At 38.8% G+C, this 24,518-nt stretch overlaps 1 protein-coding gene across 3 annotated transcripts in view; it reads left to right on the top strand.

The window, feature by feature from the left end:
- Positions 1-370: 370 nt before the first annotated feature.
- The window catches only part of slc29a4a (solute carrier family 29 member 4a), a 40,641-nt gene continuing 16,493 nt past the window's right edge, over positions 371-24,518 (top strand). For 2 of the 3 annotated variants that reach the window (XM_057860539.1, XM_057860538.1), the window contains exons 1-7: positions 371-465; positions 5,272-5,636; positions 5,993-6,124; positions 6,191-6,304; positions 9,618-9,746; positions 9,848-9,922; positions 10,006-10,274. In XM_057860539.1, the coding sequence (XP_057716522.1) occupies positions 5,402-5,636; positions 5,993-6,124; positions 6,191-6,304; positions 9,618-9,746; positions 9,848-9,922; positions 10,006-10,274 (954 nt within the window). In that variant the 5' untranslated portion in view covers positions 371-465; positions 5,272-5,401. The remainder of the gene's footprint in view (positions 466-5,271; positions 5,637-5,992; positions 6,125-6,190; positions 6,305-9,617; positions 9,747-9,847; positions 9,923-10,005; positions 10,275-24,518) is intronic. The other variant, XM_057860540.1, reaches the window with a different exon arrangement.

Below are 24,518 nucleotides of genomic sequence, written 5' to 3'. Positions count from 1 at the left end.
TTCTATTGGCTTCAAATACAGCAGTTTATTTTGAAGAGGGGTGCAAGAGCAGAAACTGCTTTTCGGCCTTGTCTGTGTTTTCCGCCATACATACAGTGGGGAGAACAAATATTTGATACACTGCCAATGGGTTTTCCCATTGGCAGTGTATCAAATACTTGTTCTCCCCACTGTATATTGCAACTATTTGGTTGGCAGTTGTCAACTGGCAAAATGTCAAATGTGCTGAAGCTGCCTTAAAAGCTTATTAAAGGTCTAAGGAATTCCCATGACAAGACGTATAGCCTCTCTCTCTTTCTCTCTCCCTGTCTCTCTCTCCCGCTTCACCTATCCCTTCGTGCTCCTCCTTCTCCTCTGCCGCTGGATGCTGCGTCAGGGGGAGCGAGTCTCCGTCTGGATGGGGACCGACTGAGGCGCAACCTGGGCTAAAGAGAAGGGACGTTCTGAGCGGGGGCTGCCAGGGAGGTAATAACCTGTTGTTGATATTTTCGTTGTCTGACTTTTATTCCATAAAGCACAAAATCTTGCGTGAAAGATAATAATTAGAGCGAGTGCAGCTGGACGGAAAATATTAGAAAGAAACAGAACTCGCCATATATACCGGCGCGTTTAGCGTTTTTCTTTAAAACGGCGTTTAAGCAAGCTATAAAAAGCAAGCACAATGTCTTATTATTCATGCGTGTTCAACTAGATGCACAGCATTAGTCACGTACAAAATAACATCAGCATATACTAAATTGAGAACATGTATTTATTCATGGAATAAAATAGCTGTGAAATCCATGACATTTCAATTAAAGTCACTGGCTTTAAATTTTACCAACAAGCTCGCAAGCGCCCTCACTAGGTTGCCATCGGAATGGTTTACAGCTGCAAACAAACAGAAGCTTTTAACCCAATCGTTGCCTCCCAGGTGAATAAACCTGACGTGACCTTTGCTCGGTCAAAAATTCAGTTGTTTTTTTGTATAACATATTGCAACTGCATTTATTTTGTAATTATTTTTAAGATGGTGTTTTCCTTTGTGGCTGTAGTTTGATATGAAGCAGTCAAATTAAGAAATATAGAGTACATATAAGAATGATGGAGATGTCAATATTTATGGTTGTTTGTCTACACTATGTGCCCTGTGCAGTTCAGAGCATTTCCCACCCGTCATTCAGTCAGTTCAGATTGACTCCAATTTACTTATAACGAGTGCTAAACAATATGACGATATACATCGTCAAAACAAAAACTTTCTATAGACATTTTACATGTCTATCGTCAGTATCGTCATTAATAGACCTGTTCCTGCAATTTGTGCTGACTTGCTATATTTTGGGATTCCATATGCTACAGTAGTACCACCAATTGGCCTCAAGATATCTCTGTCTTCGCCAGAGGTGGGTAGTAACGGGGTACATGTACTCCGTTACATTTACTTGAGTAACTTTTTGAGAAAAATGAACCTGTAAGAGTAGTTTTAGTAAGCCATACTTTTTACTTTTACTTGAATAGATTTGTGAAGAAAAAATGCTGCTTTTACTCCGCTACTTTGGGCTACACAAGAGTCGTTACATTTTTCCTCTGTATTCTACATATTAGATACATATATTTTTTTGCCAGCAATATCAAGAGTAGAGACGTGCCTGCTGTAATACCGGGCTCTTCCAATTTCACCAATGATACGTCGCAACAATAATCACATGACTCCATTATACCAATCAGACGAAAGCTTGCCGTTCTAGCTTCACACCATCCTGTTCAATCACGTGGTGTCTTTAAAGCACCGTAAAAAATGAAGTATAGATATAGAGCGCTGCTCTCAACATGATTCAAAAGCGCGGATTTAAACCTCTCTCCCAGTTTTTATTTGGCACCGACTGACCACGGAAAACTATTACTTTATATTATATCTTTTGAAAAAAAATTCAAAATAGTAATTATGAAGGAACTCTTCACTATTCAAACTAGGAACTATTTTCTCCACCAGAGGGCAGCCATGCTCTTTGAACGAATAATGCTGCATTTATGTATTTTCTCTCGTTAGAATTCAATGATTTTTTTTTTTTTTTTGTATTTCTTTGGCTTAATGTAGTTATGTAATGGGTTATTGTGCACTATAATTATAATAACAGTCGATATAGATAACTTTGTGCTCAGAGAAAAATACCATTGTTTAAATAAATTTTTTTTAAAATCCAACAAAAATATAAGCAATTACTCACAATGTTACTCATTACTTGAGTATTTCCTTCCCAATGTTTCCTATTTTTTACCGGTGGCATTTTCGTTTTTTTCCTTGCTCTTTTGGGGGTTCAGATCAGAGGAAGACGTACTGTCAACTTTGGGCTTGTGAAGCCCTTTGACACATTTGTTGTGATTAAAAAATCATCAGCCCATAGGACATGGTTCCAGTAATCCATGTGCTTTGTTGACATGTCTTCAGCAAACTGTTTGCGGGCCTTCTTTTGTACCGTCTTCATATGAGGCTTCCTCCTGGGGTGACAGCCATGCACACCAATTTGATGTAGAGTGCTGAGCACTAACAGGCTGACTCCCCACCTCTATCTTCAATCTCTGCAGCAATGCTGACAGCACTCCTGTAACAGGTCACATGACATTTTGAAGGGAAAATTACAAGCAGTACTCAACTTGGACATTTAGGGATGTACGTAGTTTCCATGAGGTGTACTCACTTTTGTTGCCAGGAGTTTAGATGTTAATGGCTATATTTTGAGTTATTTTGAGGGGAAAATAAATCAACTCTATTATATAAGCTGCACACAGACTACTTTTCATTGTGTCAAAGTGTCATTTTGTCAGTGTTGTCCCATGAAAAGATATACTTAAATATCTGCAGAAATGCAAAGGGTGTACTCACTTTGTGATACACTGTAAATAAATATGGCTTGACTCGAGTTGTGGCAGGTTAGCTTAATCTCAATTAAAAAAGTGAGTGGGCAGAAAAGCTGTCAAAATTGTTCTATAATTTTTCACCAAATAATTAAAAATGTATTATATGATGGCGTATCAATATTGTAATTTATAATGTGGCCCATATGGTGATAATATATTTTTTCCATATTGCACATCACTACTTATAACCCATATGAGGACAAAAAATGGCTGCACATTTGTCATTGTCATTTGTTTCAGGTTATGTACTGTAGAGGTAATGGTTGCAGTCTGGTTGAAAATGTGCTGTGGCAGCTGTGTGGGTTGTGCAGCTGGCCGCAAGTCTTTTGTATGTATATGGCATACAAGTAGATGAGCTTGTGTCACATCAATACTTCACCTCTCCCTTGCAATGTTTTCTAAATAGAGCCAATGAAAGATTGAGCCTGGCTGCTCCACTGACATTTAGTCCTTGCATGATTTTGGTCGCTAGTGTAGTGCCTTATGAATTCTATAGTAATGCTAAACGGTAAGTAAATATGTGGACTGGATACCTGGAATTTATGAACCCAGCCCCTCAGTCAAATTGGATTGGACGTTTAGCGCTGCCAATGGCAGTGAAAAATCAATCGCTGCAAGCCATCCCAGTTCTAATGGAATTGATGTCCATCACTGTCACTGGCACGGAATGAGTTAAATTCGCTTCTACCCGTGTTACACAAGTACATGTTTGCAAAGAAAACATGGCCAAGGTCAGTGTAATGCAGTTATGATGGATGCACATGCAGCTCTGGGGAGTGGAAATGAAGAAAAAAAGGTTGCAAAGATATCTGTCTACGCCAATAAATGGCATGGTGGCAAACCAATGAGACATGTCATGTCAAATGTCTAATAAGATTGTGAAACAAGCCGCACTGCCCATCCTTGTTGTGTGTACTGTGTATATATAGTACAGTATACAGAGAACAGAATATACAAGCTGCATTTATAGGGGAATATAACACTTTTTCCCCTTTTATTCTTGGACAGTTTTTTTTTTTTTTTATTGCTGACAAAGTTTTAATCCACATTTAAAGCCCAACTGTTGGCAATAATGCACATGCTGGCAGTAAAAGTATTCATCATTCCTACAGTAAAAATGAGTGTTTTTTGTTTAAATTATGATATTTCATGAATTATTTAATATTTTCGCTCTTAAACGTCAGATTATAGGCCACTGTGCTTCAGTTAAAAACAAATGTAGACTATATAATGTATATAAATATATAGCAGAAAACACTCAGGTGACTTGAAGTTCCGCTCTGAGACGTGGATTTTGGGGGGATTTTTTTGGGGTGAAACATGGTAATATAACAAGGGTCGCGATGCAGAAATCGCAGACATCAAGGAGTGGTCGAGATTTTCTTTTTCATATATTTATCCCTTCAAAGGTTTTTTTTGGGGGGGGGTCGATTATTTATCATCTAACATATCGGAGAAAATGCGACAGTAACAAAAAAAAATACAATTAAGCGATAGTTATGAGGTAGATATCTGGGACTTTTTTACAGACGCCATTTTTTTCATTGTGACGTCATTTGTTTAATGGTTTAAAAAACGTGAGTGAATAATTTTTTTAAGTCGTTTTTTTTCTTTTTTTAACGAAATATGAGACATCATAAACGATTCTAAGCTAAAAACGACAGACATTTTGAATAATAAATATAATTAATTACCTTCGTTTTATTGCTGGGTTGAAACAAAAGCGGTTGCGCGACGTTTGTAAACGGGGGTTTTCAGGGTAAAACGGACAAATTAAAAATAGTTCGGGGGCTTAATGCGCCATGAGTCTGCTATGGCAGCATATAGACATATTGTTCTATCAAACACAACAGTTGTTTTGGCTTAAAATGCAGCAGTTTCTTTTAAAGAGGAGTGCAAGAGCAGAAACTGATTTTTCAGTCTTGTCTGTGTTTTCCGCCATAAATAAAGATGTATACAATTTACACTGTATTGATGTACAGCCACTACACTTGTAATATGTGACAAAAAACCGAACACCTAACTTTCCAATCTTACAAAACCTTTAGCTCAATATTTAATTTATAACAATCTTTTTTTTGCCTTTATGCTTCCATGCTTAGATGAATACCTTATTCACCTCAGTTCGCTTGCCACAGTCACATTCTTTTGTCACTCGCACTTTCTCAGTAAAAAGGGTCCTCTCTCTCTCTTTCTCTCACTCAAACACGTATGCGCGCATACCTTGGCTCTCTTTCACACACACAAATCTCACATAACCTTGACTTGTCTGACTCTGTCTACATTTATTAAGGCTTATGACAGATGTCTGTTCTTTTCAAGCTAACCATCTTTTACTTTTTGGTTCCCATGGTTTCCCCCTTCTGTCAGCTCTTCCATCATCTTAAGGTTTCCTGCCTCTCTGCTTCACTCTCTGCTGGAACAGGGCCTCTCTTGGGAATTGTGTGCAACATGCACTTCCCCAGAAGTGTCTAGCGTGTGTCCGACTTGGCTGCAGAAGATGGACGTAGTGGGAGCGGAGCGACGCAGGCCCACCCCGGCACAGACTCCCGAGGAGAGGGACGTGTGGAGGGATGGGGGTAGAGCTGGATGGAGGGATGCAGGCAGAGAGGGTTGGAGGGATGGACGAGAGAGCGGAGTAGTGCAGAGCTACAGTTTTGACTCCTACCAGTTGGAGGAGGAGGAGATCAGCAAAGATGCCCCGGAGAGGGGGGTTCTGGCACTGTCTGAGCCTGGTGAGTGACTTTATGACTGAACATTATTTAAGTGTTTGTTTAGTACACCATCCATTTTCTACTGCTTTTCTTGCTCTTATTCATGTACAGTCTGGAATAACACAGTATAATGTCATTTAAGCATATCCTAATGTCCATGTGGATAAACCAATGATTCAGATAAATGAATTCTAATTTTATAGAATATTTTAAAACTTAACTTTAAAACTTTAAAAATACCAAAGAACAGAATCATTTCTCTTCTCATGTACATCTTTCATCTTAATTAGCTTTAATGAAGATCTACTGTGTCTGCCCGAGACTGTGATTTCATATTCTTTTTATTAATAACCTTCGTCTCCTACCTTCCCGCTCAGACTTTGAGGAGCCGATCCCTGACGACCGTTACCATGGCATCTACTTTGCAATGCTATTGGCGGGAGTCGGCTTCCTGCTGCCCTACAACAGCTTCATCACAGACGTAGACTACCTCCACCACAAGTTCAGAGGTACAAATACACATCACTGTGAATTTGAGTAGAACTTTAAAGAATGTAACGTATTGCCTGTTCCAGGGACGTCCATCGTGTTTGACATGAGTCTGACGTATATCCTCGTGGCGCTTATGGCTGTCCTCCTCAATAACGTGCTGGTGGAGAGGCTCAGCATGCACACCAGGATCACAGTGGGTCAGTCACATATTATCCGACTGAACATCTCTGTCTGATCTTTTTGATTACACGAAGAAGCCATAAAAAGGCGTACGTTTATGTCTGCTCTTGCTGCTTGCAATTAGAGTCCAGATTTAATATTTACTATCATATGAACAATATCAAAAGAATAAAAGTACTATAAATAATGCCACACAACAAGCATAATACAACATCAATCAATGTATTCATAAAGCAGCATTTCATACATAAGATAAAAGCAATGTGCTTTACAATTTATAAAAACAAACCAGTTTTTAGGTAATCAGAAATATACAGGCATAACAATTTAAGAAAAGGGACTTGAAAGCATGAAAGAAGTCATTTAAATTACACAATTATAAAATATGATAAGATATGAATAAAAATTAGGAGGGCTAGGCAATGATTAAGATTTTTAATTATGATTACTTGCATGAGATTCTTGTGATTAATTGCATTGCCACACACGCAAAGCAATAACAAATTCAGTACTGATACCGTAGTGATAGTCATACCCAAATCTCTCCTGGCTTCCCTCTTTCTGTCCTGTCAATTACCAGGTGTATCCCTGCCGACATGGCTTCCCTTCGGTAAATGAAATAATGAGCTTGTAAAGCTACTTCTAGTTTGTTAACATATATTTTAGGACAGTATATACAGTAGGGTGACCATATTTTGATTTCCAAAAAACAGGATACTTAAATTTTACTCAAAGTTCACTCAAAGATGCCTTATCACTTTAAGATATTTAAAGTGTGCCTCCTCCGTCTGGATAGAAAATTCAGTTTTACAGTGGTATGAAAAAGTAACTGAACCTTTGTGAATTTCTCACATTTATGCATAAAATCACCATCAAATGTGATCTGATCTTTGTCAAAATCACACATATGAAAAAACATTGTCTGCTTTAACTAAAACCACCCAAACATTTTTAGGTTTTCATATTTTAATGAGGATAGTATGTAAACGATGACAGAAGGGGGAAAATAAGAAAGTGAACCATCACATTTGATATTTTGTGGCCCCCTTTGCTAGCAAGAACTTCAACCAGATGCTTCCTGTAGCTGAAGATCAGTCTGGCACATCAATCAGGACTAATCTTGGCCCATTGTTATCCCAAAAAACTGCTGTACTTCAATCAGATCCCTGGGATGTCTGGCATGAACCGCTGTCTTTAGGTCATGTCACAGCATCTCAATGGGGTTCAAGTCTAGACTTTGACTTGGGCACTCCAGAACATGTATTTTGTTCTTCTGAAACCATTTAGAAGTTGATTTACTTCTGTGTTTTGGACCATTGTTTTGTTGCGGTATCTATGCTCTTTTTTGCTTCAACTGTCTAACAGATGGCCTCAGGTTTTCCTGCAAAACACACTGATAAACTTTTGTATTCATTCTTCCATTAACTGTTGCAAGTTGTTCAGGCCCTGAGGTAGCAAAACAGCCCCAAATCATGATGCTCCCTCCACTATGCTTCACGGTTGGGATGAGGTGTTGATGTTGGTGAGCAGTTCCATTTTTCGTCCACACATGACGTTGTGTGTTACTCCCAAACAATTCAACTTTGGTTTCATTAGTCCACAAAATATTTTGCCAAAACTTCTGTGGAGTGTCCAAGTGCCTTTTTGCGAACATTAACCGAGCAACAATGTTTTTTTATAGACAGCAGTGGCTTCCTCTGTGGAGTCCTCCCATGACCACCATTCTTGGCCATAGTTTTACATATACTGTAGTTGATATGTGCACAGAGATATTGGACTGTGCCAGTGATTTCTGTAAGTCTTTAGCAGACACTCTAGGGTTCTTTTTTACCTTTCTAAACTCTTGGCGTCATCTTTGGTGGACGGCCTCTCCTAGGGAGTGAAGCATCAGTGGCAAACTCTCTCGATTTGTAGACAACTTCTCTGACTGTCGATTGATGAACATCCAGACTTTTAGAGATGGTTTTGCATCCTTTCCCAGATTTATACCAATCAACAATCCTTGATCTCAGGTCTTCAGACGGCTCTTTTGACTGAGCCATTATGCACATCAGACAATGCTTCTCATCAAGACAATTCTTACCAGGTGTGTCTTTTATAGTGGGCAGGGAAGCTTTAAACCACTCATCAGTGATTGGGCATACACCTGTCTTAAATTGTTTGGTAAAAATTGGTTTCAATTGTTCTTTAAGTCTCCTTTGGCAGAAGGTTCACTTACTTAATTTTCCCTCTTCTGTCATTGTTTGCATGTTATCCTCATTAAAATATAAAAATCTATAAATGTTTGGGTGGTTTTAGTTAAAGCAGACACTGGTTTTACATCTGCGTGATTTTAACAAAGATCAGATCACATTTGATGGTGATTTTATGTAGAAATATGAGAAATTCCTCAGATACTTTTTCATACCACTGCATAACTAAATAATAGGACCATAACCATGGACACAAATTCAAATTCTCAGAGGTTACTCAACAGGCTTTATTATTCCTAAAATAGTAGAACGATAATAACGTTAAAAAAAAAAAAAAAAAAAAAAACTGGAATAAAATAATGGGGGTTTTTTTTTGTTTGTTTGGGTTGTTTTTTTTGTTTTTTGTTTTTGTTTATAAATGCCTCTTCTGTATTAGCGAATCATCCTTGAAAAAAATAATAGTTGTCTTTTCAATTCTTAAAAATTTGTACAAATAAATAATCTGAAATAATGTTCAAAATAAAACCTCTTCTGTATATAATCCAGCTTTAACAAAAAGCTCTTTTCTGTTTCCAGTAAAATAATATAAATGTAGCCTTACAATAATACTAATTCAACATAATATAATGAAATATAATATAATAATTTAATGAAAATCGGACATATTAATTTATAAAACCCTGCCGGAACCCCCGCACAGGATGTAAAAAGTGGACATGTCCGAGCAAAAGAGGACATTTGGTCACCCTAATATACAGTCGTAGTATGTAAAAGCAGCACACTCTTGAGTGATTTTAAAATAAACAACTTTTTCCTTGGTGGCCCTTATTTTAATGTGCGATTAAAATAAATAGCTACCTTAATTAAATCGTGAGTTAACTCAGAGTTTTATTGCCATTGACGGCAATAGATATCCAATCCATTTGAATGGGGAGGCTTGGAAGCGAAGGATGTTGATATTTTTCCTTAGTTTGAGTGTTATAAGTGGCAAAGTTATGTGTGGTCATTGTAAAAGCAACTCTGGTTCATCTATCATCCTCAAGTAACAGTAGGATGCAGTAGTGGTAAGGGCTTCAAATAATGTTTATGTTGACCTACAATATATAATGTTCTGTGTTTATCTTTTTTCATTGTGCAGGCTACATTTTAGCTTTGGGACCTCTGGTATTTGTCAGTGTGTTTGATGTCTGGTTAGCTAAATTCACTACCAATCAAGCTTATGTCATCAACCTGGTCTCAGTAGGAGTAGTTGCCTTTGGATGTACAGGTAAGCAAACCGGCTTGACTGCCATCAATAGAATAGCAAATGTTATTATGTATTTGTTATCATTAAGCATAACAACTCAAATCCACTTCATCGATTCTCAGTGCAGCAGTCCAGTTTCTATGGTTACATGGGGATGCTACCTAAGAGGTACACACAAGGGGTGATGACTGGAGAGAGTAAGCACAAAACTATCAAAACAATCCTTTTGCTTCCATCATCCTCTCTAAAGTGTCTCAAAACATTGCTCTCCTTCATCCAGGCACTGCTGGAGTCATCATCTCTTTGTCTCGCATCTTCACTAAGCTGCTGATCCCAGACGAGAGGAGGAACACACTCATCTTCTTCCTCATCTCCATCGGCATGGAAATGCTGTGCTTTCTTCTTCACCTGCTGGTGCGTCGCTCACGGTTCATCCGCTATTACACCAGCCGCACCCAAGGCAAAGTTCTGGACAAAGGCCACGACCCCCGTGGCAACTCTACTGGCTACAGGGTCCATCATGATGTCACTGCAGAGGAGGTTAAATTTGTAAGTTTGCACAACTGTTGTGTTTCCCGTCTTTTGTACGATTTAGGAACATGTTTTATACGGGAAGAAAAATATCGAAGCAAACCACCAAATAAATACTTGGGGGGGGGGATGAATACTTGTGTAAAATCTTGGACTTGTTTAGTTGAAGGCTGAATTGGGGGAGTTCGGGTTCAGGTCGACCACTCTGGGCGAACACACGCCTGTGAACGTCCATGCGCGTCCCGTGACAGCAGTGCTGTTTTACCAAGCTTCTGCCTACTCGCTGCTTGGCAAAAACACTTTTCACATTGACTTAAGACTTGCTACTAACTGTTTTTATGTTTTTGGTGCTGATTTGATGGGCCAGATGCTTATTGCTTGAGCTGCAGTTAAGCTTTAGGCCAGAGATGACAGTAGCAGGTAAAAAAGTGACAAACTCCACATTCAGGTAGTCCCTGGGTGACAACGTACCTGACTTACGTGACTTCTCATCCGGCACCGACTCCTCTTGCGAGTCCCGATCCGTTTGTTGTTGTTGTTGTTGTTATTAATTACGTCCCACATACAACGAGCCACGTGTTTACAAGTGGACACAATTTATTCACACAAGTCCAAATCACAAGTAACAATGAATACAAAATGTGGAAAAAGCTGGCTTCAGGGTAAGCCCAGGCCAAAACAACAAACAAAAGGAATGTACACTTAAAACCCACCCGCTAACTAAATCCTGATCGTAAAACTGAAATAACAAAAAGACAGCCTCTACCCTGGCTTCCTACAATAAACAAAACAGGAAAAAAGGGGTTGAACAGAAATGGCAGCTTACCCTTGGTTGTGTCGGTGGATTTATATCTTTGTGCACATTAAGAATTTATGGGACATACCATCTGATAGAGCTGTTATGAACAACTGTTAAATCATCTGTAATATTTATAAAACGGATAGCGAATTATATACTACATGAACTAAAAAACAGCATACTTGGAATTGGTGTCTCAACACTGCAGATTCCTGTGCCCAGCGCAAACTGTTGGTTTTTCAATGAAAAGTCAAGTAAAATGTAGGAAAGAGAAACGTCTTGAATAGACCACCAGGTTGAAACTTGTGGGTGTCTCTTTATTCTCTTTCGTTCTTTTCGTACTTTTTCCCCCTCGACTCTTGAGCGTTTACGTCACAGCAGCACGGGATCATGCGAGATTTGCGACAACGCAGCCATTTCGGAAGCACGTCTGCATCACGGGACATTTAAACTTAACGGCAAATACAATTCAACTACGAGTGCCAAAGATGGAAAAAAGTAAGGAAAACTTGCCAGTTCGATACAGAGACAAACTTGTTACCACGGCAAAGGACAGATATATGAGCAATTTTAAGGATGTGAACAATGTTGACCCTTACGAGCAAGCCAAACACAAATGGAATAAAGATGTCGACAAGCTTCCACCACTACGCGAAATGGACATCATGCTGTATTTAGTGTTTGGTGTAAGTTACTACACTCATCAGCAATTCCGACACTACAAATCGCTACAAAGCTACGAACAGTTTTGCTGCGGATGGGTGCAGGATCTGCACATTATGACCATAGCAAACGGCAACACCATCTTTCTAGCAAAGGTAGGCAATATGTGTTTACATTAATCTGTGACCACGGATGTACAAATTTTTTGTCGCAGAAAATGTAGCCTGTGTACAAATTCTTTGCCACTCTCTCACGTCAAAATATTACAGCTTTTTCATTTAGCAACGACAGGAATTATGTCTTATGAAGACAACGCACATGAATGCATGCTAGTTGTTTAGCTGTAGCTATAGCTAACAACAGGACGACTTAGGGCATAAAGGTACCGAAATTTGTGTAAACAAATGAAATTATCTTACCGGTGTGGAAGTGCATAGAGCAAACTCTGTGTGTAACTGGAGAATCAAACGTTATGCCCTTCCTTCTGATCGAGGCCACCCATGCCATTCTTCGACGTTTGGTAAGTTCACATATGACCTTTCCCTCACCTTCGGAAGAAACTCAATGGTGTTCCGTCGAGCTGTACATTCTTCTTTCTATTCGATCGGTTGTTGCAATTCTTTACCGCACAATAATTTCCAACCATTTTTAAAGAGCGACCTGTGTTGAAATGCCTCACTGTTTATGTTTCCCGCTTCCAAAATGGCGATAGCGGCGGAAACCTCGCGAGTGCCACGTCATACGCTCAAGCCTAATACAAACCGACATTGTGTGTGCGCCGGGCACGAGAATTTCTGCAGTGGAACCACTTCCAGACACGCTGCTGCTTTTTTTGTCCTCGCTCACAGTTGTCAGCACGTCATGTATTTGATATCATTGCCAGAAAAACACCTTGCAGCTTCGCTTTTAATGCTGTCCTTATAATAACGATCTGCTGCATCTTATATCACTTTGTGACTTTCTACCTCCATGATGAAACGTTCTTCGTCCATGTTCGCTGGTGTTTAAACCGTGAATAAGCAACAGGGCTGTTGACTGTTGACTGTTGGCTGCTGACTGACGCGGCCGGTATACGTTGAACAATAGGATATAATGGGAACGGATTGGCTCCGGCGCTATTTTTTACCGGAGTCGGACCGGAAATGCAACGATCATGCATCTGGTGTACTTGGGCCCTAGGAGTTTGTAAAAAGAAAAAAAAAATTGAAGCAAAAAAGCACCTGTCTAATTTACTCCAAATGTAAACATTGGTCTCATGTGTGATGTAGGGACAAAGTTTGTCGCAGCCAGTGACGTTTCCACAGTAATTCACCACCATACCAATAGATTGGTGTGGCTTTGTCTTTGTGTGGTTTTGGGGGACTCTTGTCGAATTCCTTTATTTTCCTCCGGTCATTGTCAGCAATGGCAATGGAGATGAAATGTGTGCATTTGCAGCTGTAGCTGATTAATATTAAACAACAAATGTTGTCAGTACAAATGTTGAAGCGTAGGCGACACAGAAGTCGTTTGCGAATGTTTGAAAACGGTGTTGTTGTTGTGCTGATCCGGAAACAATGTTCTGAGCGGACCAATCACAGTCCTTCGACGTTCACGTCAAGTGCGTTGACGTGATGTGTTGTCAGGACTTTTTGGAGGTGCACGTCAGGCTATGGTGTAGGGTCATAATCAGGTCTGCGTTAATGGCGTAGGTCCGCCGTCACCGCTACACAGAAGCATACTGTAAATCTGCCTTCAGGGTGATGGAATACTACAATTTTTGGAGAAGGGCCAGTTTAGATCAGAGTGGGGATACAACAAGAAACATATGAGTAGAATAGAATGGAGGCGACGTCAAATAATATGATAATATAGCCTATAGGCCAACAAAACATCCAGTCTGGTGTTTGCGTCGATGTGATTGTGTTTTAGTCTGAGGCCCCAGACATCATCCGCTACAGCTAAGACTAATGGATTTAGCTAACATTTGCAACATCAAAATTTAAAACTACTAACAATCAAAACATAAACATAATAAATGTATTAAAGGGTATGTCATGCCCTGGGAAAATGTTAATATTCCATCATTTATCCATAAACACATGCCTTTTGTATTCATATCATGCCACTTCGTGTAATTACACACAAGAAAATGAGAGAAATTTGGCTCGATTGTCAAGCTAAAACGACCGGCGCCCGAGATCTGGCAGATTGTGTGCGTGAAGAGAGTGCCACCGGCCACTAGGGGGGCAGCGCCTGTCTGCATCAATATAATTCCTTCTAGTGAGGGGAGAATTAGGGGTGTTTTGAGCTGTTTATGCTGATGCATTGTGTTCGTCCTGCACATATTCCAGGTTCCCTCATGAAGAAACACCCCTCGTTGTCAATAAAAGAGAATTCAGAATTGACAGTGAGGGGTGTTTCTTCAACAAGAAAAAGGCTCAGTGCTTTAATACTGAATGGCGGCGATGATGGCAGACAATTTCGTTTCTAGTTTCAGCGACGAATCCGACGTAGAAGGACGTAACGAATGTTCATCTAATGGTGACGAGGAGAGTTACGAAGCTTTAATCGGTGTTTTAGGTTACCAATTTGAGCCCAAACGAACGCCAATGCAGCGTAATGAAACGGTCATTGAGGGGAGCAATGACATTGATGAAACATCGGCAGCAGATCGTGTGGGAAACACCAATGATTTGTTTTGCATTTCTTTTTGTGAAGCTGATACACCGTGACTGCAAAATAAAGGAATGCATTGAATAATTATCATTTATTGCGCTATCATAGCTTTTCGCTCTGCCAACAGACACAAATATGAATGGGATCAGAGGATTTGTTCTATATATTTTACGAACGATAATTTATACATGTGTCCAGTCCTGTATCCAATGCGTGACATTTTTTTTATTATAAAAGAGTACTCACTCTGGCCATTTCGAGCTTGGCTGCTCCCCTCCTGTAGCCTTAGCCTCCTTTGCTAGTCATCGTCCTCTTTCTTGATATCTCGGGACATTTAGGTGGCTGCGCGTGTATGGTCGGCACCGCATCTCCTTTGAGCAGCAATCTTTTAGCAAAATCCGATTTCACTTGTCCATAGTTCGAGAAGCTTTCAGGTGGAAAATGCGCACCACAGAAAAGCGTGCCGGAGGCTGTGTCTAGAAAATTAGCCCTCTTTGCACGGACGACTTTACCCATTGTCTGCGTAGTCCAGCTTTTTTTTTCGCGTTCGGGAACTCATGGATACTATATTCCGATAAATAACTATTTGTACACCACATAGCACAGCAGTTTTGAACCATTTTTGTGACGTTTTCGTCAAACAAACCCCAACGCTACTCTCTCGTCGTTAAAAAACAATGGCACCTGGCTCCGCCTCGACTGTCAATCACTTGTCATGACGTCCCCGCCCCATTCGGCTGTTTCCGGAACACTTTCGGGAATGTTCGTCATTTTCGATCTATTTTCGATAATTGCTCATTAAATTGATTGATTTTTTTGTTAACTTTATCAATATTTGTTATTTTGGCACATAACGGTTCTATTGATGTCCCACACCCCCTTTGCCGCTACATACCCTTTAAATAAATAATAATATGAATAGAGAAATAATTAAAAATAAATTCTATCGTATTGTAATTCCACTGTTGGATACATATGAGACACTCAGATTTTGCCTTTTTAACCGCTCACTTGCAAACACCTTTTATTTATTTCCCAAAAAAAATTCACTCAGCTGCATCTTTTGCAAAACAATAGAAAACTGCCCTCTACTGGCACTCCAGAGGAATTAACATCAATATTATATATCGCTATCCAGCAATCCTCCAAACTTTAGTTTAATATACAATAATTGGTACACATAAATCCCAATATAAGTTGAAGAACAAGCACTGAAGAGCAAATGTCATCTAAAGTCATCCTCTGAAGAGTCTCCAACATCCAAATTATGGCTAATTATGTCCTCCAGGATTTGATTGCAAATTATTTGCGGTATCTAGTTATTTTAATTTAAATTGGCAAAAAACACAGTCTGTATTGCCACAATGTAAAAGATGTCAGATTTCTGACCATGGTCCAAATTTCCAGTCAAAACTCAGTATCCAAAAAATACAGTAGTGTCATGTAATTGAAACATTAACATACCGTTTACAGCAGGGGTGGGCAAACCGGTCCTTGAGGGCCACAGTGGGTCCTGGTCTTTGTTCCAACTGACCCAGCACAGATAGTTTAACCAATGCGGTTTCAGCAGAAATGAGAAACCTGACTGCAATTGACTGATTGCACTTGTAAAACAGCAGATTGGTGAAAAGGTGTCCTCTTAATGGGTTGCAACAAAAACCCGCACCCACTGCGGCCCTTTGTGGAATAGTTTGCCCACCCCTGGTTTACAGCATTTGTCTTGTTGCTTTAATGCTGGTAACCCACAATGCATTGCTAACTACAGTAATAAACTGTTTAACACAAAAACGGTATTTTAGTGTTCAAAATTGGCCGTAAATTTACAGCAATTTTTTACAGTGTATTTTTGAATAGGTATTTAGGGATTTTGGTTTTTTTTTTTTAAGGGGTACTTAAAGGGTTAATTCCGTTTTAAGCGGAAACTCGTTCTTAACCCAGGGGACTACTTTAGTTCCTTTAAGTACAGTGTTTTTCTGGCTTCTTATTCTTCTTTTTGATAAAACAGGGATCCTGGAAATAAAGTTTAAAAAAAAAAAAAAAACTTGACATGGTAGCGAAAGACTGATATTAGCTGTGGATTCTGTACCCAAATATCAGTTAAATATAGCTGACGGACTCAAAACAACCAAAAATGTGTTCCCAAGTGCTATCTTCAGATTATACCTATGTTGAAAAGGGTTTTTGTCATAGGATTACAAAAGTACTTGTACATTGTAGAATCGAAAACTGACATGTTTTTCTCCCATTTTTTTCTCCAGTCTCCAGTGCTTCCGTTTACTTATTTTAAAAAAAAATTAATTGAAACTAATAAATAAAAAAAATAAAAAAAATAAAAAATATAAAAATAAAAAAAAAAGAAATGCAGGAATTTTTAAAATAACTTCCTCCTTATTTATTTTTATATTTTCCAAAAAAAGTATTTTCTTGAATTAATTTGTTTTTATTTGAATGTTTTATTATTATTATTATTATTATTATTATTATTATTATTATTATTGAACTTAAATATTCCCCCATTTTTTTATGTACTGTATATTTGTTAAATAAAAAATTTAGGCAACCAGGGGTTAACTCACTGGCTGCCACCAGAGGTGGGTAGAGTAGCCAAAAATTTAGGAGTAGCGTTACTTCAAAATAATAGTTGGTGAAAAGAATACTCAAGTAATGAGTAACATTGTGAGTAACTGCTTAAGATGTTTGATTTTTTTTTTTTTTTTTTTTTTAAACAATGGTGTTCATTTCTTAGCATAAAGTTATCAATATGAACTGCTATTATTATACTGTACTCTTATCTATTACCTACAGCGTATCACAAAAGTGAGTACAGCCCTCGCATTTCTGAGGATATTTAAGTATATCTTTTCATGGGACAACACTGACAAAATGAAACTTTGACACAATGAAAAGTTACAGGAGTGCTGTCAGCATTGATGCAGAGACATAAGAGGTTGGGGGTCAGCCTGTTAGTGCTCAGACCATACGCCGTACTCTACATCAAATTGGTGTTTATGGCTGTCACCCCAGGGTGAAGCCTCTTTTGAAGACGGTACACAAGAAAGCCTGTCTCATCAGACCATAGGACATGGTTCCAGTAATCCATGTGCTTTGTTGACATGTCTTCGCAAACTGTTTGCGGGCTTTCTTGTGTACCGTCTTCAGAAGAGGCTTCCTCCTGGGTTGACAGCCATGCACACCAATTTGATGCAGAGTACGGCGTATGGTCTGAGCACTAACAGGCTGACCCCCCACCTCTTCAATCGCTGCAGCAATGCTGACAGCACTCCTCTAACGAATCACATGACATTTTGGAGGGAAAATGACAAGCAGTACTCCATTTGGACACTTAGGGATGTGCATTTTTTCATAGGGGTGTATTCACTTTTGTTGCAAGGGGTTTAGATATTACTGGCTATATTTTGGGTTATTTTGAGGGGAAAATAAATCAACTTTATTATATAAGCTGCACAAAGACTACTTTTTATTGTATCAAAGTTTCATTTTGTCAGTGTTGTCCCATGAAAAGATATACTTAAATATCTGCAGAAATGTGAGGGGTGTACTCACTTTTGTGATACACTGTAACCACATTAATCCAAAGAAATACAAAAACAATCTTTGAATCTTTGAAAAATCTACAGAAATGAAGCATTATTCGCCCAAAGAGCATGAATGCCCTCTAGTGGCGAAAACATATTTCCTATTATGAAACTAAAAGCATCATATCTTCGGTTTTCCGTGGTCAATCGGTGCCAAATAAAAACTGGGAGAGCGATTAAAATCTGCACTCTATGTCATATACTTAATTTATCACAGTGCTTTAAAAATGCCACGTGACTGAACAGGCGGGCGTGATCATCAAACAGCAAGCTTGAGTCAGATTGCTATAATCAGTGTTGTTAATTTTACTTTTAAAAACTAATTAATTACAGTTACAAATTACTTCTCCCAAAAAGTAATTGCGTTAGTAACTCAGTTACCTGAATTTAAGAGTAATTAGTTACTTGGCAAAGTAACTAGTGATAATTTTCTTTTTTTTTTTTTTTTTCCTCAAAAAAAAAAAAAAAAAAAGGTCACACAATGTGAAGATTAAAGGGTTTTTGGGACAATTGGCCCTAGCCCAATTCTTTACCCTCCACTTAACTAGACACAAGGGTATTGCGATAACTAGATAGTAACCTTTGCTATGTGTTATCGCTATTGCATTAGTTCCCTTCTGTTGCTATGTGTTATCGCTATTGCATTAGTTCCCTTCTGTCTACTTTCAACATGTGTAAGTTTTAAAACTGTTTCATCATCTAAAGATAGATTTAAGTCAAGATTTTGCCGATATAGGACCATTTTAGATAAAAAAAAAAAAAAAAAAAAAAAAAAAAAAGTAGGTTCGCTAGGAAGGATGTCTACAACAGAGCCTTCCTGAGATGTCTACTGCTTTAAGATGACGGCTGTTTACTAACACAGGTAGTCCTTAGAATGCCCAGCAGAGGCCAATTTGGCCTTTCCCAATGGCAAATCCTCATGATCCAGAATTCGCTGGGACTTCTAGTGTTAAAACATGTTGCCAATGCAGCCGTGTCTATCATTTGCATCTAGTTCTATAATATGTGATATTTACCGTATCATGTGGGCGTAGTTTGTAGGCTACAGTCAGGTATTATTGGAGCCACCTAGCATCACGTTTGCAACGGCGTCTTCCCCACTCCTGCTCTGCTCTCTCGTCTCCGTGAGTCCGTCTCTCTGACTTTTTTTTATTCAACCAACTTAGCAACGCATAGTAACGCACGCCTTTCCCGCCTCAGTAACGGTAACGGCGTTGCCAAGATGAGAAAAGTAATTAATTAGATTACTCACTACTGAAAAAAATAACGCCGTTAGTAACGCCATTATATTGTAACGCCGTTATTAACAACACTGGTTATAATGGAGTCATGTGATTATTGTTGCGACGTCTTATTGGTGAAACCGGTAGAGCCACTGTTGGCGTCTCTGGCAAAAAAAAGTCAAATCTAAAATGTAAAATCAGGATGAAAAATGTAACGACTGGTGTAGCCCAATGTAGCGGAGTATAAGTAGCGTGTCTTCTTCACAAATCTACTCAAGTAAAAGTAAAAATTATGGCCTGATAAAGCTACTTTTGGAAATACATTTTATTCAAAAAGTTACTCAAGTAAATGTAACTGAGTAAATATAATGCATTACTACTAAGCCTGAACGATATATCGTTTAAACATCGCCATCGCGATGTGTGCGTGCGCGATAGTCCCATCGCAAAGATGTGCGATAGTTTTTATTTTTTTTAATCCACATACGCCCTGCTTTCTGCTCTGCGCAGAGCCTCACACACTCTTTGAACCTCACAGTCACTGCCGCACTTGCTTATTAAAGTTAAGATGCTTGTATCTTTGATCTTGCCAAAGAAGCCGGACATCACAGCACAGCAGCTGTCAATCATTGTTAAACAGTTTCTGCAAGGAAGCCGCTTTGGAATGAATGTGTGTGCGTTTGGAGACGTTTGAGATATAAATTAAATGCCAGAAGTGATCATGAGGAGTTTGTAATTTCTACATGTCCACCAAAAGTCCCAGCCATGTTAGGTAAACAGAAGCATTTAATAAAGCCAAGCATTTTTCTACTACAGTACTTCATTCCTGTTCAAAAATTATTTTGGTTGGACAGTTATGTTTAAAACTGATCATAATTATTACATTTGAAGTCCTTAAAACCATTTATTCATATGTATATACATTTTTTAAAATCATACTTTGGGGAAAAAGTGAGAAAAAAACATGCCTGACATGTATCTCTTTCCAATGCTAAATCTGAATAAATACATTGAGCACACACACAAAAAAATAAAAATTTGGGGGGCGGGGGGCGCAGCTTAGCAGTTTTTCACTTATCGCGGCGGGTTCTGGTCCTCATTAACCGCGAAAAACGAGGGATCACTGTACACTGGTCATTGCGAGTCATCTAAAGTCTTTCCAAACAGCTATTCAATTCATTTAGTGAAAATTTCTTTAAAAATATGTATATATATATATATTTTTTAATATCGCAATATAATATCGCAAACCCCCCAAAAATCGCAGCAATAGTTTTTTCCAATATCGTTCAGGCCTAATTACTACCCACCTCTGGCTGCCTCTGACGTTTGCTGCCAGCCCCTTAGTCAAGTTTGATTGGATGTCTTTTGCCATCAATGGCAGTGAAACGTGATCACTCAATGCTGGCCATCCCAGTTGAATTGGATTTGACATCTATCACTCTCAATGGTTGTGAATGTTTTATTCCTTACAAGCATCTCTGTGTGTGTTAGCACTAAAGCGGGAAAGGCTGTCTCTGAGAATTATTAATTTAAACCACAGCTGCTTTTGGGTTACTGCTCAGGTGGAAGAACGCTGAGAGGGAACAAGAAATGAGTGTCACTCGAGGGTTTAATGGGTAAAAAAAAAAAAAAAACCAGACAGACAGACAGACAGGCAGATGGAGCTTTCGAGATATGGAAGTGAATGAGTCCAACGGCCTCGAAGCAAAAGCATCCTACTAAATAAACATGAGAAGGTCAGACAGGAAGTACAAGACAGGTTATTAACAAGTGCTTTATTATTTGAAGCACCATCTTGCACCTGTAGACAAGCTGAGTATCACAAATAAGTATGTGTGTGCAGCCTTGTAAGGGCGCGACATGACCTCAGGCTGTCCTCTTTTTATTTGTGCATTTGTCCTGTTGTGTGAGAGGAACATCCCACTTAAAGCACTGTTCGTGCGTGTGTGTCTGTGTTTTGCCTCTGAATCCGGGGGATGATTCAGGGAGTTCTTTGTGTTGGTTGCCAATGGCAACTAAGGCAGTGCTCCACATTAGGGCTATAATCAGGAAGAGTGGTTCCTTTTGGCTCCTGAGACCTTTTAATCAACTAATGGATTTTTCTCTCGTGTGTGTGTGCGTGTGTTGACGTCAACCTGCAGTCATTCACAACGATCCGACAAACCATGTTGCGATAAGAAGCTGAAATCATGCTGCCAATATTGTATGGTGCTGCTGTAACAAAGGGGGAAAACAGACCATTGCAAGATATGAATATATTCATGAACTGTGATATATGGTGCCTCTAGTGTCAATAAATTTCACACTTCAAAAGGGAAATGACAAAATATCAGACCTGTTTCACAGCGACACGGCTTATAAAATGTCAAGTCATACTTGCACAAGCTTTTGTTTTTAGGAAATACTGTATATGATCATGCTTTTCATTGGACAGTGAAGGTTTCATTCACACAAAATATATTTTTAAAATTATTATTAAGGTCCATTTAAAGCAGTGATCACAATTATTTTCTGTTACGCCAGCACCAGGAAGACATAAAAGTTTCGTGCCCCCAACTCTCTGTTGCCACTAAAGCTATAAAATTATTATTATTAGGGTTGTTCCAATCATGTTTTTTTGCTCCCGATCCGATCCCGATCGTTTTAGTTTGAGTATCTGCCGATCCCGATATTTCCCGATCCGATTGCTTTTTTGTGCTCCCATTCAATTCCAATCATTCCCGATAATTTTTCCCGATCATATACATTTTGGCAATGCATTAAGAAAAAAATGAATAAAACTCGGACGAATATATACATTCAACATACAGTACATAAGTACTGTGTTTGTTTATTATGACAATAAATCCTCAAGATGGCATTTACATTATTAACATTCTTTCTGTGAGAGGGATCCACGGATAGAAAGACTTGTGACTTTGTATATTATGACTAAATATTGCCATCTAGTGTATTTGTTGAGCTTTCAGTAAATGATACTGTAGCCATGCCCAAATGCATGATGGGAAGTGGAACCATGACTGTGCGTAGTGCTACCAATTTATATATCTTCTCTGCACTGGGAAACAACATAAGGTGTTAAGAAAAAGATCAATCGCTACCTTGCTTCCCCACTGTTATGTACTTCCCTGATCTAAGTACATGTAAGGCCGAGACTTGAATGGAACAACACTTCTTTATTCAGTGTGCTTCTCATCATATATGTCAGAGACATAACAGTGATTCCTTTTTATACTGTAATACCACGCCCACAGGAAGTGCACACTATGGCAACAGCAGTGTGACATAATTATGTCACATCTCCTCCCCCCTTACATAACATGTCCCAGAAATAAGGACAAAAATACCACCGGTTTGCCACAGTCATTGCGTACTAAAATGCTTGCGCAACTGCATGCAGGTCACAGTGGTATTGTTAAAATGAAAGAAATGGGTGAATTCCTGCAAGCCAATGGGGTTCAACACATTAAGTCAGCTCCCTATCACCCGGCAACCAACGGCTTGGCAGAGAGGTTTGTGCAGACCCTCAAACATGCTCTCAAAGCATCACAAGGGCAAAGTACACTCCATCAGAGACTACACGAATTTCTCCTCAAATACCGAACATCTGTGCATGCAATTACCAAAGTATCGCCAGCGAGCCTCATGTTTTCTCGAGAGATACGAACTGGCATGGATCTTCTGAAACCACCAACCCTGAGCGAGATTGTTCAAATGGATCAACGGAAGCAAGTCAAGTACAGAGACCTGCATTCCAAGAACCGAGTTTTTGCACCTGGTGACTCTGTTACGGCCCGGAGTTACCAGAGTAAGGAAAAGTGGGCCCCTGCCACCATCATTGCTCAAACTGGGCCTGTTTCCTACACAGTTCAGACAGCTGATGGTGTTTGGCGTCGCCATGTGGATCAGTTGTTGGGAACACCAGACACTACTCCAGAACTGTCTATTGATTGTGATGATGCTAGCAGTGTAATTATACCAGAAATGTCTAGCTTACCGGATGTGTCAGAAATACCAGAAATGTCTAGCTTACCGGATGTGTCAAACCCAAACAATCCTGCTGTAATTGTGTCTAATTCAACCAATGCACAAACAGAAACTGAACCGGTATCGGAACCTGTTTCCACAAGTGGAAAATCGGAAGTGACTGTTGAACGTCGTTATCCTACACGCAACAAGCGACCGCCTGATAGACTGGATTTGTAAGTAATTAGTAATGAGGGAAAAACCGGTGGTATTTTTGTGTTTATTTCTGGGACATGTTATGTAAGGGGGGAGGAGATGTGACACCCACATTACTTCCCATGATATTTCTAATCGTAGGGAGAGGGATTGTAAGGCTTTAGCCAATTAAAAAAAGGCTCCAAATGCTGCCAAAATTCACTCTACTCATTTTACGCTGCCTTTTATCTCTCTTTTTAGGTAAAACGGCGCCATTACAGATTGAGCGTGACAATGCGTGACTGGGTCGTGCAGCGCATGCATTAATTGCGTTAAATATTTTAACGTGATACATTTTTTTTTAATTAATTACCGCCGTTATCGGGATAAATTTGATAACCCCACCTTAAGCCTAAGCTAAAGACTCTGGATGAGTGTAACATATTATGTCTGTAACGTTAAATACAATTAGAAAACGATTTAATTAAAAAAAAAAATATATATATATATATATATATATATATATATATATATATATATATATATATATATATATATATATATATATATATATATATATATATATTAAAAAAAAGGCATGGCCGATATTTTTTTGCCCATTCCGATACTTTGAAAATGACGTGATCGGACCCGATCGATCGGCTTCTGCATAACATTGTGTCCTATTTATTAATAAAGAAAAAAAAGTACGAAAAAGACGAACTTACAAAAAAGTGTAACTTTATTAATATTGTTTTGTTTGGAAAAGAAAAGACTTAATGCGCATCAATTTGCCTGAATTTAAAAAAAAAAAAAGAAAAGTCACATACAAACTGTAAAAACACAAGTACATTTTTTGACCAATTGATACTGAAAAATTAAATTCAATAAAATCAATAATAATAATAATTTCAAACTGATTAGCAACATTAACTCATGAGGACAATATGCCAAATGATTTGACCAAAAGAAAAAAAACAAAATAGAACAAAAACGACAGTGTCATTGAACAGAGAGACAGTTTTTATTTTTGCTGCAGGCAGTATCAGCTCCTTTGCTATGCTGTGGGTTTATTTTACACTGAGAAATTGGTATGCCACCTTATATGATGCTAACAGTGCTCACTGGTTTACTGATGTAACACTGCGAAACAATGAGA

The sequence above is a fragment of the Corythoichthys intestinalis genome, chromosome 16, assembly GCF_030265065.1.
Source record: "Corythoichthys intestinalis isolate RoL2023-P3 chromosome 16, ASM3026506v1, whole genome shotgun sequence".
Taxonomy (NCBI): Eukaryota; Metazoa; Chordata; class Actinopteri; order Syngnathiformes; family Syngnathidae; genus Corythoichthys; species Corythoichthys intestinalis.
Note: the sequence above shows the minus strand (reverse complement) of the source record. Positions and strands in the feature narration are given on the sequence as shown.